This window comes from Vulpes vulpes, chromosome 5 (genome assembly GCF_048418805.1).
Source record: "Vulpes vulpes isolate BD-2025 chromosome 5, VulVul3, whole genome shotgun sequence".
NCBI lineage: Eukaryota > Metazoa > Chordata > Mammalia > Carnivora > Canidae > Vulpes > Vulpes vulpes.
The window spans coordinates 68,084,048-68,096,114 of NC_132784.1; the positions used below are offsets into that span (position 1 = coordinate 68,084,048).

The window sequence follows — 12,067 nt, forward strand, 5'->3', positions numbered from 1 at the left end:
TCGATACCAGGAAGTTCCCCTTCTGGGAGCCCCACTGTGAGCTCTGTGACCAGCAAGGCTGGCTCCTGGCCTCTGGGTCAGCAGCGGCTGGTGTGGGACCTTGACCCTCGGTGGAGAGCACAGGCTGAACTTCCACGCACAGTGATGGCAGGAAAGGCTCCTCAGGTGTGCTGCGTGAGCACCTGGCAGGTACCCAGGGTGGTGCTGCTGGGTCCTGGGGACACAAAGCCTGGCCTCGTCCCTGCCCTCGAAGATCCCAGTCTTGGGGAGACAAGGAAAGCAAGCCCCAAAGGAGCGATCACATAACTCGTCGCTCTGTGGATGAGCCTGGAGAGTTAGGAAGAACTGCCGGGTAGATGCTGGTGGTCCCCACTCAGACCCTTTCCCCAGCTGCCCTCATCCCCCAGCTGCTAATGGCCAAACGGCCCTGATCCTTACCTTTCTTGGAAGGGAGCTGCCTTGCCTGAATGTGTCTGGAAGGGTCCGCTGTCCCCTTGGGCAGCCTGCAGGCAGGGACTGACCCATAAAGGGCTACAAAAACTGGGGCCCTATATTTTCAGAAGGGGCTCAGGCCTCTTGCTCATACCCGACTCCACTGCAATCACATCTTTGTTTCCCTTTTTCCTGGCTCTGCTCTGCTTACTTCTTCTTCTTTGTTTTTTTTTTTTTTTTTTTTTTTTTTTTTTTTTTTTAAGATTTACTTATTCATGAACACAGAGAGAGGCAGAGACATAAGGTAGAGGGAGAACCAGGCTCCATGCAGGGACCCCGATGGGGGACTTGATCCCAGGACCCTGGGATCACACCCAGAGCTAAAGGCAGACACTCAACCACTGAGCCACACAGGTGCCCCTCTTTTTTTTTTTTTTAATAGCTTTTTTCTCCAAAAGCTCTTTCCTTGGTAAACCTCTAGCTTAGAAATTCCCATCTCGGGCTTGGCTTCTGGAGAGGCTGGTCTAAGACACCAGGGTAGCATGTGATGGGGAAACATGGCTCAATTTCAGGGCAGGGGGGAGGGGGTTGGCCAGAGAAGTCCCTGGGGAATGACAGTACTGCTGAAATGAGTCAGCGCCTCCTGTATACCAGGCTCTTAATCTTCCAAAAAATGGGCACCAGCTAATATCTTTGGTCCTTATAGCAGATGACCTTTGAGTTGTGATTTCAAGAGCAAATCAGAATTAACTGGTACTCTGGGTTGATTAGTACACACCCCTCCCCCCCAAAAAAATTCATGTCCACCCAGAACCTGTAAATGCAACGGGATTTGAAATAGGGTCTTTGCAAATGTAACTCGTTAAGATGAGGTCATATGGGCTTAAGGTGAGCCCTAAAATAAACCTAATGACCAGTGTCCCCATGAGATGAGGGGAATTCAGACAGAGCCACAGAGGAGAGGCCACATGAAGTTGAGGCAGAGGCCAGAGGCCCGAGGGATGCGGCAGGAGCTCAGAACTGGAAGCCGCAGAAACTGGAAGAAGCAGGAGGGACCCCAGTGCCTCCAGAGAGAGCGTGGTCCTGCCCACATGTGGATTTCAGACTTTTGGCCCCCAGATGGTGAGATGATAGGTTTCTGTTGTGTTAAGCACCCAACCCCCACCCACTTTGTAGGAGAATCCACTGCCGGGTCCTGTGCAAATTCCTGACCCACAAAATCATGAGGTTTGACAAAAGGGTTGTTTCAAGTCACTAGCTTTGGGGGGATTTATGCAGCAGTCACCTGAGGGCTGTGATCTGGACCCTAATTGCAGTGAGGAGAGGGAGCTGCGGGGAGCTGCTTGTCCCAGGGGGGCAGGTGCCGTGTGGGTGCTGAGCACACCCCAAGAACGGGTGGCCAGGGGCAAGTAGGAGGCCAGCCCAGAGGTGGAGAGACAGATTTCTGAGCCACCGAGGGGAAACACACTCCTCCCAGGGAGGGATGGTGGGCGGTGGGGACAGAGGAGGGCGACTACAGGGTCTGGCAGGAGGACAGTTTGGCAGATTTGGATATTCTGGGGGGCATGGACACATGGATGCTGAGGTGCTTTTACAGCCCCGAATGGCAAGGGTCTGAGGCTCCCAGCAGGAAGGGGGCATCACAGTGTCCACCAAGGGTGCCTGAGGCCCTGAGTCTCTGCTGGCCAGTCAGCTCCTCCCTGGGCCCAGCCCGGTCCCTCCCCCAGCTCATGACTGGACCTGTGTGGGCTCCAGCCTCGCCCCACATTTTGTTCTTTTAAGGATCATGTAGGATGAACTAAGAAGGATTAGGAAGCGTCCCCAGTGAAGGAAGACTCTGAGCTGGGGAGCCCTCGACCCCTCCCACTTTAGGCAGGTGTGAACCAGCGCAGGCTGCATGGAGGAGGAGAAATCCAGAGTGTGACCCAGCCCTCCCAGGAGCCCTGCACACCCACCTCGGGACGGCCCCTTCTCCTAGGACAGCACTCCCAGCACAGAGTAAAACGGATTGGGACATTAGGACTATAACGAAGTCTCTTTGGAGATTAACAATAACAAAAGACAGAAATCAACTGTCGTCTGCATCAAGTCCTTGGCGCATACACAGAGAGCTCACTGGGCTCGTCCAAGGTCACACAGCTGGAAGGCAGTGGGCCTGAGGCTGGGTCCCTGGGGAGGGAAGGGAGGAGCACTGGCCTGGCCGGAGAAGGTACCCCCAGCAGTGAGCCACCCTCCTGTCCTCCTTGCTGTCACACTGGCCCCAGCCAACAGGAGCCTAGTCCCATAGCCCTTCCCACCACCCCACGGTCTACCCTGCTGGTGGCCAGTATCCTTCCACCATCCACACTCCCCTGGCCAGTGTTCCTCCACCGTCCCCCCTCCTGGTGGCCTGTGTCCCTTCTCTGCTCAGTCCCTATGACTGTCCTCTCAGACCTCCCCACCCCTCTCAGCACTTCAGCCACAGGGGGCTCCCACATACAGAGACTGCCCTTGGCTCAGCACCCCAGCACTGGCTGTTCCCTTGGTGGCCTGAATGCTTTTCCCAGAATGGCTCCCTCCCTAAGGGCCTTCAAGTCTTTGCTCGAGTGCCACTTCCCAGCAAGGCCAAGGTGGGGGCCGCCAGCCTCCCCATCTGACTCTTTGCCTCCAGGTGGGCCCTCTTTACCTTGCCTGATGTCTCATGGCCTCCTATGTGACCACCCCCTCATTGTAATGGGGTCCCATGTGGGCCGGGACCTTCCTTTTCCTCACTTGGGTACTCCTAGCTCTTAGCGCTGTGGCCAGCATATAGTAGGCATGCAACAAATATATGTTAAGTGAGTGAGTGACCCTTCTGTCCCCCTCTGGGCCTATCTGCAGCCTGTGACCACAACGGGCAGGCTTCCACCCCAGCAGCTGGGTGAGGCCTTCCATGTTCAGCCAGAGACCTTCAGGGACCAGAGGAGAGCAGAAGCCAGGCCAAGCCCGGACATCACTGGGGGCTTCAGTCCTCACCTCCCCAACCCCGGCCCTGCAAGGACTATGAATTATCAGTTTCTATCGTGCTGTAGTGACAAAGTGCCACACACTGAGTCCCTCAACATAACAGGAACAGAAGTCTCACCATCCTGGAGGCCAGGAGCCCAACATCTCAAATCTGCTCGGGGGCCGCCCTGTGGTTGCTGCTGTTTCCGTGTGCTCTGGCGTTCCTCCGCTTGTATGGAGGGCACCCCAACCTCCTCCTTCCCAGGGCCTTCTTCCTCCATCCGTGTCTCTCTGTGACCTCTCTAGAGGCACACCTGCCACAGGGGATGAAAACCCACCCTAATGACCTTATTTTAATGCAATTACCTCTTTAAAGACCCTATTTCCAAACAAGGTCATATTCTGGGTTCTGGGGGTTTAGAGCTCCAATTATTTCTTTTTCACGGGGACACGATTTAACCCGAAACATTGCCCATGCACTTCTTGGGCACATTTAGTCTAGGTCACGGGTGATGAGAAGAGAAGGAGAATGTGATGTCTTGGAGAGCAAAGTAGGTACAATTAAAGATCCTGCAGCTCTGATCACCTTTTTTGGGTCTTTTTGTCAAGTGATTGGATCTGTGTTGTGGGGGGAGGAGCACCCATTTTCTAGGCCCTTTACATGCATGTTTAATTTTTTTTTATTGGCATCCACACGACTAAACCAGTTCTGTATCAAGTCCTATTAGAGACTAGTTATATTCATATGTCACAAACTAACCTATGTCCTTCCTGTGAGACACGCTCTGGAAGTTTCTATGCAATCTGGCTATATCCCATTTCCGTTTTACAAAAGGCTAGTTGTAGTCATTATATTGATTTCGAGACTCATCCTTAGTCTACTTAAGAGTTTGAAAACCCTGCTTGAGTCAATCTTCTGATGACCAGCTCTGGGGGCTCACTCCCTGGCCCCAGGAAAGTGCAAACTGCTGTGGATGGTGCCAGGCCAAGCTGCGGGGAGGGTGGTGAGGAGGTGAGGGGGGCTGGGGGGAGTCACTGAGCTTTGGTCAGTCCCAGTGTGGGGATGGTGTGAATTGGCCCCATCACAGGAATAAACTGCAAGATTCAGAGTCCTCACGAAACTCTGTGACGCTCACACCCCACTAGGCGCCCGTCTTCAAGGCCACATTTGTGTGGACACAGCTGGTGAAAATTCGTCTCCCCCACCCCCACCAGCAGCCAGGCAAGGCTCAAGGCCTCAAATAGACACCGGGAGGCTGGACGCAACCATAGCATGGCATTTCCAGGCAGGTTTTTTAATCGTTTTCGATACCTTCCCCGGTTCTTTACATCAAGTCCAATGGGGTTCTTTTCATACATGACAAATGTTTCCATTTATTCGGCATATGTCAATGTGCACAGCACATACATCACAATAGGGCTCAGCACCTGTATAAAACTACAGACAGATCCTGCAAACCGTGGAAAGTACAGAAACCTTAGATCCCATCACGACAGTAGAAAACACTTTGCAATATTGCAGAGGTCCAATGACATCTCTATACGCTTCCCACAAGGCTCGCTGACTAGCAAGTGGCCAAGGACCACCACATTCTGCACTTAAGACATCTTCATTCCTGACAATCGGATTGGGCTCTGAGATGAGACATCGTGCCATCATCCCAAGGCAGCTAAGACTTAGGAAGCAAGAACTTGAAATACCGAATGTCCACACATTCCAGCCCCGCCCCCTCCCCCCCATCAGCACCGAGACCTGGGAGCATCCCCTCTGCTCAACACTCCTGGAGCCTAGGACGCAATTTAAAATTGAAAACATTTTTTATTTCACCGCAGGGACGGCCGGTTGAGATGTACAGTCCAGCCATCAGGCTTCACGAGCGGCTTCCTTCCTCCTCCAAGGCCTTGGTTTAAGGACAGTATTTTAAGTCGATGATTTGCATTCGAACAAAGAGTTTTAAAAAGGAATGTGAAAGACACAAACTCCAATCAGCCTTTTCCAGTCTTGCTGTCTGTAGACTCCCATAAAGTTAATTTGGGAGGCGGTTCAGAAACATCCTAGGAGAGCATTAAAGTCTTGACAAAACATTCGGAGCATTTCTGGTAGCGAGCTAAGGTCATTTTGTATAAACTCTAAAAAGTCATTCATTAAAATTAAATGTTTGCCATCACCTCAGGACTTTTTTTAAACATCACCGACCCTGCCTCTTCCATCTTTGCTGCAGCGACAGGGGTTACATTTGTAAAATATATAAAGAAAAATATAAGGTTACTTGGTGACCATATAGTGCACTCTAACAGCTGTCTGCAAATATTTTCACCATGATTATCCTTACTAAAAGTAAATCACGGGGTAAAGATAGCTCAAACGTGACAAGGTTTCAATGGGACGCACCGACGCTATCTGCAATCCTCTTTGGCTACATATGGAAAAAGAGCCACTTGGGATAGGGAACGCCTGCGCCGGGTCTGAGCTTTCTGCAGATTTCACCAGATGAGTGGGTTAAGGGTTTCGAGGTAGATGTTAAGTCCACTTCATCAGGTAATGCAATGGAGAGAAGCGGCACCTTCCTCCATGCAAACACTGCATTAAGTGTTTTTGTACAATGACAAGGACATTTCACCTAAAAAGAACAGCTAGTTCTAGCTCAAATCTTCCCAGGCACAGGGAAGCACATTAAAACAAACAAACAAAATCTATATTCTATGACTTATCAGAAGTACCAGCTATCACAAATTGTATTTTATCACTCGGGTTTTGGTTGTGGTTGCAAATATACCCATCTATCCATTTCCAGCTTTCCAGCGGGAGATGGGTTCCTTTCCGCCGGATTTACAAAATTGCTTTGTTTTTGCCTCTTCCTCAGTGGCCACAGAGAAACATGGGCTGTGGCTGAGCCAAAAAAGGAAAACAGGAGTTTATAAAGTTGTCTAAGAGTCTCCCCCATCGGGGAGATGGAGGAAGATTGACTACAGAAAAGTTCAAAGGTCAGTCTTGGCAGATCTAAAAACAGAGTGACAGTGGTGCACTCCCACAGTGCATTTTCTGTACCCGAAGTAAGGCGATATGTCCCGATGAATAGCAACAGGGCACAAAGGAGCGGGGCGCCGGAGGATGCTAGGAGCAGAGCCAGGGCTGGGAGGGTCCTTAGCTGGCTCCATGGCCCCAGGAAGGCCTCTCCAGACACAGAGATGCTCAGCACCACAGTACAGGGGACCGTGCAAAGCAGGGTTGAGACTGGAGTCTGACGTCACCGTTTTTAAAAACACAGAGTAGCAGCACACTTGTGACAACTTTTTGACAAGTTAAATAAATCCAGTGGAAAGGTCTTCACCGGTCTTACTAGAAAACTCAGGGTTGGGTTTTTTTTTTTCTTTTTTTTTTTCTCCAGAAAAATACAAAACACACCCACAGAACCATAAATAATTTGGTGACGATATATACACATTTAAATAATTAATTTAAATATCTTACACCTACTCTGGCATTAAATTGTCCATCTGGAGAAAGTCTCCTGAGCATTGGAAAACCGAGGCAGGATGCCTGGAGTCACAGCCTGGGGAGGAAGTGGGTGACCTTCATGGTGGGGGACACTCGGCTCCCTTTCTTGGTCTTCCCGTTCTTGCTCAGGGCAATGAACATGCCCGGGTACCTGTAGCACTCGTAGGCATTGTAGTTGTTGGGGAGCAGGATCTCTTTGAACTTGCACTCCTCGGTGAAGAAGGGCTGGGAGGGAGAAGGGACAGAGTCAGGTGGGGCCACCTCCTGGCCAAGGAACCCTGAGGGCCACTTGTCAGGGGCTCCTTTCTGGCCCAGCCCTGATCTGGCTGAGAGAAGTTGAGGTGCCAAGACCCCCATAGGGTGAGAAGACCGAGGTGACCAGCCCACAGCAGTTGGTGCTCCAGCCACCTGCTCAGCACCTGGCGGCCAGAGAATCTCCTACCAGAGACTGCAGTCCTGCCTGCTGGAACCCACCAGAGAGAGGCTACAGAGAAGGCCTGGTATTGGCACCTCTTAATGGACTAGGAGGTGCCACGCGGGGATGGCAGAGACCTCATTGTTCCTGTCTTGGGTCTCTGCCCCTTGTTTGGACGGCCTGGGTCACCCGCACGGCCTCAGAGTACTTGTGTTTGGGGGGGAGGTGCCAGTCCTGTGACCCACCAGTCCCACGATCCGGGCTCCAGGCATACACAGGCCGGCCTGGAAGACTCCGGATACTGCCCGTGCTGCCGGGTGCTCTGCTGGCCCTCGCGGTACTCACCGAGCCGTACAGCTTGCCCTTGCTGCTCATGGCCACGAAGAACCGGCTGGCCACGCCGAAGATGCTCACCACGCCCCGCTCCACCGGCGAGAGCTCCAGCAGGCCTGGGGGCGGGGCGCGGGTCACTCCCGGGCAGGGGACCCTGGCCCGCCCCAGCCGTTCCGGAACCCCCTCGGGCTGCGTCCCACCGGGACCCCCGTTTCTGGGGGCGGGGTGGATGTAAAGGGGCCCCGGAGCCCGGCGTGCGCGGGTGCGCACTGGCTGGCCTCCGACCCGGCCCCGCGGCGGCCGCGCCCAGTCCCGGGCAGCAGGAGCCGGGTGGCCCCCAGGGGCCCCGAGCCGGGCCGACCCGGACGCGCTTCTCGGCCCCGCGGGCGCAGGCGCTGGAATGCGGCACCCAGAGCCGGGGCTTCCGAAGGCGGGGAGGCGGGGCCCGTTCGCCCCGGTGCGCAGAGACAGTCGCCGCCGGACTCCGGGGCCGCGGATGCCTGCGTCCCTGCGGGGAGGGACCGGAACCCGAGTCCGTCCCGGTTCCCACGGCCGCCGGCAGGTGCCAGCCGCGGCCTCCGCGTGCGGGTCGGAAGGGGCGGCCGCTGCCCGGGGCCCCCACCCTCCGCGCCGGCGCGCCCCACTCACTGTCGCTCGTGTCCGCGTGCACGCCGCCGATGCGGCCGTCGGGGAGCACCTGGAGGTGGAAGCCGATGCCCACGTTGCAGTAGAGCCGCCGCAGCCGCTTGATGCCCAGGAGGTAGTCGCCGGCGCCGCTCTGGACGGCCGCCTCCTTGGGCTGCGCGGCCACCGGCAGGCGCGCCAGCGAGCGCACCACCAGGCTCTCCCAGCGGCGCTCCAGCTCGGCGCCCAGCGTGCCGTTGGGGGCGGTGGGGGCGGCGGCGCCCCCGCGGCCGGCCCAGGGCGCCAGCACCGCCAACAGGACCGCCGGGAGCAGCGCCGCCGCGGCCGCCCCGGGCCCCGCCATCCCCGCCCTCGGGCCGTGCGCCCGGGAAGCCGCGGGGCCGAGCTGCGCCTGTGGCGGCCCGCGGGAGCGCACGGCCGGGACTCGGTGCGGAGCGCGCGGCCGCAGGCGGAGCGGGAGGCGAGGCACGGGGCCCCCGGGCGCCGGGGCTACCCGGGCTGCATGGAGCGGCGGGCGGCGGGCGGCGGGCGGCGGGCGGCGGGCGGGACGCGCGGCCGGGCTGGGACCCTGCGGAGCGGTGCGCGCCTCCCTGCGCGCTGGGCCGGCGGCCGCCGAGCCGCTATATATAGCCGGGCGCCCCCTCCTACTCCCGCGGGGGGCCGTTCGCGCTCGCCTGGGCGCCCGGGGCGCTGTGGCGCTCGCGGCCGGTCGCAGGCCGCCTGCCAATCAGGGCTGGGGGAGGGGAGGCGGCCGGGACGAGCGCCGCTAGTGCCACCTGGAGGGTCCCCGGCCCCCACCCCGGCTCCGCGGGCTCGCCGACCTGTGGGTCCCGCCCCTCGCGTCTCCTCCGCTCCTGCCTTCCAGCCAAAGTTTTGCCTTCCGCACTTTGTCCCTGCCGGTGCCCTTCTCGCCTCTGCTTGAGCCGCTTGAGTGCTGCCCGAAGCGGGCACCCTCAGGGCCCAGCAGCCACCCCTGGCGCCCGGACTCTCGGGGACTCTCCGGAACCTGGTTCCGTTGCTGGCACCATGCAGACCCGCCTGGGTTTCGGGGGTAGGTTAGGGTTACCAGTAACGCGAAAGGTGGGAGGTTGGGGGCAGGTACGTGTCCCCTGCACTGGGGCGGATGCAGAGATGGAGTTCTGCAAGCCAGGTAGAGGCATCCCCCAGCAAGGTGCTTCCAGTGGACGCTGCTAAGGGAATGCAAGGCGGTGAGGCGGTGGGGGTGCGCCCAGGAGAGGCCACAGCCTTGCACCTTCTACATGCTGCCTCCTCCATGCAAGGACAGGTGGCAGGGCTCAGGGCCATACAGGACGTTCACGCCCCCCCCCCCTCTGATTCGCAGGAGGAATAGTCAAGTGCTGTAGCTGGAGGCCCGCCACCCGGTGGGGACCCAGGCCAAGCCTCTGGAGCACCTCACTCTAGACATCTGCTGTCACCACTCCCCACTGTGCGCATTATGGCCTGATGAGGGCGGGACTCACCAGAGGCCCAGCTAGGTGCTGGCTCACCTAGGTGTGAAAATCCCTGTTTTCTGTGGTACCTGAGGAGCCTTGCTGCCATCTCCCAGCAGGTCCTGCCCAGCCATAGCTTTGGGGGGGCTTGGAGCCCACCCCAACCACTGCTGCCACCAGCGCTTGAGACCAGAGACACCCCAGGCCATTTCCATTTCGTCCTTTCTCACCTCCTACCCCATTCCTGCAGGAGGACCCCTTGGATCAAACCTCTGAACTCTGCTAGAGCTCACTCACCCCGCTGGAGGTGACCTGGAAGATTTGATGTTTCTGTCCTGAAACCCCGGGGGCAGGGAGGCTTGGCAGGACCAGAACCAGGTCTCCAGCCTCTCCCACGAGGCTTATTGCCCTCTCTTTGCGTGCAGCCTGCCGGAGCAGCGCCCACCCAGGCAGGAGCCTTCCTGGGCTGTCGGCTCAGGCTGCTTTGGGGCCCCTGGACCCTCCAGATGAGACTTCAGATCTGGATCATTCTGGCGGGGGCACAGGTGTAGGGGACTGAGAAAGTCCCACAGTAGGTGCTCAGGAGGTGTTTGCGTGAATGGCAGCCTGGCTCGGGGCAGCTCGGAGCCCCCTCTACCCACAGACCCTCCCGTTCAAGTGGCAGTACCCAAGCCCTTGCTGCGCCTGGATGCTGAGGAGATAGCAGTGTCGGGGTGCCAGGGAGGTGGCAGGGTCGGAGTGCCGGGTCCCCCCATGGAAGCTCCACACTGGCTTTTTTTCTCTTTAATTTGAAGCAACAGATGCACCAAGGTGACTAATGTTTGCAGATCCAGCCTCCTTGAGGACTTGAACCAGGCCCTGCTCACACCCCACGGGCCGCCATTTACCAAGAATCTGGGATCCAAGGAAGCGTGTGGGGCCCTGTGGAGGTTCTGGGCTCTCAGCCTCCTGCTTTGAGTTTGAATCCAGCTCTCCCTTTTGGCCCTGGAACACTGGCTGTTTCACTTCTGATTGTGCTCAGGGTCTCCATCTGTAAAATGGGCACCACTGCAGCTATTCCTGGGGCTGAGGTCAGGACAGTGGGTCCTTTGGGGGCAAGTCCCATGGAGGTTCGGACAGGGCCTGGCTCACAGTAATGGGTCAGAACTCACGCGTCCTTATCCTGTGGGAGGCTCCAGCTTGCATCATTGCCAGGGACGGGAGCCCTCCTAACTGTGACCTCTAACCTAAACCCAACACGGTCATGTCTTCACACAGATCTCTTCTTCTTCCAGGAGTGACTGGGCTTCTCAGAACTACCAGCTCAGCTCTTAGAACTCACTTGGCTTACTACTACTACTACTACTACTACTACTACTACTACTACTACTAGAGGAGGGCTGTATGTAATTCAGTCCCTGTGCTGGGGCGAACAGCAGCACAGCCCAGGCAGGGCTCTGGGCATGGGGGGACTTTGCAAGCCACCCCCCCTCACTGCTTTCTCTGCCTGCTTCCCTCTCTCTGCATGGCCCTCACAGTGGAGCCTCTGCAAATGTCAAGGAGAAGGGTGAGGCCATTGGTATAGATGTGTCTACACCAAGCCAAAACACCCCAAGAAACAGGTGACACCTGCTTTCTTTCGGACATCCCAAGCTGGAGCAGATTCTGTCCGTTTCTTGTAGCCCCCCCTTTTTTTTATTGTGGTTAAATACACAGAACATAAAACTTTTCATCAATCATTTTTAGGCACACAGCTCAGTGGCATTGAGCACGTTCACGTTGTTGGGCAGCCATCACGGCATCCATCTCTGAAACTCTGTCCTCTTCGCCAGATGAACTCAGCCCCCACAAACACTAACCCCATCCCTTACCTTGTCTCTACTAAACACCAACCATCATTCTCCTGTCTGTCTCCATGAATCTAACTCCCCTGGGCCTCATGCGGGATTTTGCTTTTTGACGAGCTTCTTCCACTCAGCATCGTGTCCTCAGGTCCATCCATGTGGTAGCAGGTGCCAGAATGTCCTTTCTTTTCAAAGCTGAATAACAGTATGAGGGACCAGGTCTTATTTATCCATTCATTTCTGGATGCTCGGGTCGCTTCCACCCCTTGGCTGTTGTGAACGGTGCTATTCCCAGCAGAGGTCAAAGAGTGGTCTTTAACTATCTGCTTTCATTTCTTTCGGGAACACTTCCAGAAGGGAACTTGCTGGATCATACGAGAATTCTATGTGTAATTTTTTGAGGAACCACTGAGCTGTTCCCCACAGCTTTTTTGTTTGTTTCTGAAGTCACCTTGATCACGAGGCATCAAAGAGCCAGGATAGCAGTTCACATCTCAGCTCACAG

General features: G+C 56.4%; 1 protein-coding gene across 1 annotated transcript; it reads right to left on the bottom strand.

Moving 5' to 3' along the window:
* Positions 1 to 6,943: 6,943 nt before the first annotated feature.
* On the bottom strand, positions 6,944 to 8,631 carry FGF4 (fibroblast growth factor 4). Its single transcript, XM_026003935.2, has 3 exons — positions 8,292 to 8,631; positions 7,656 to 7,759; positions 6,944 to 7,120 (listed from the first exon to the last, which is right to left on the bottom strand). The coding sequence occupies exons 1-3, from the start codon at positions 8,629 to 8,631 to the stop codon at positions 6,944 to 6,946; spliced, it is 621 nt and encodes a 206-aa protein (XP_025859720.2).
* Between the last annotated feature and the right edge of the window lie 3,436 nt (positions 8,632 to 12,067).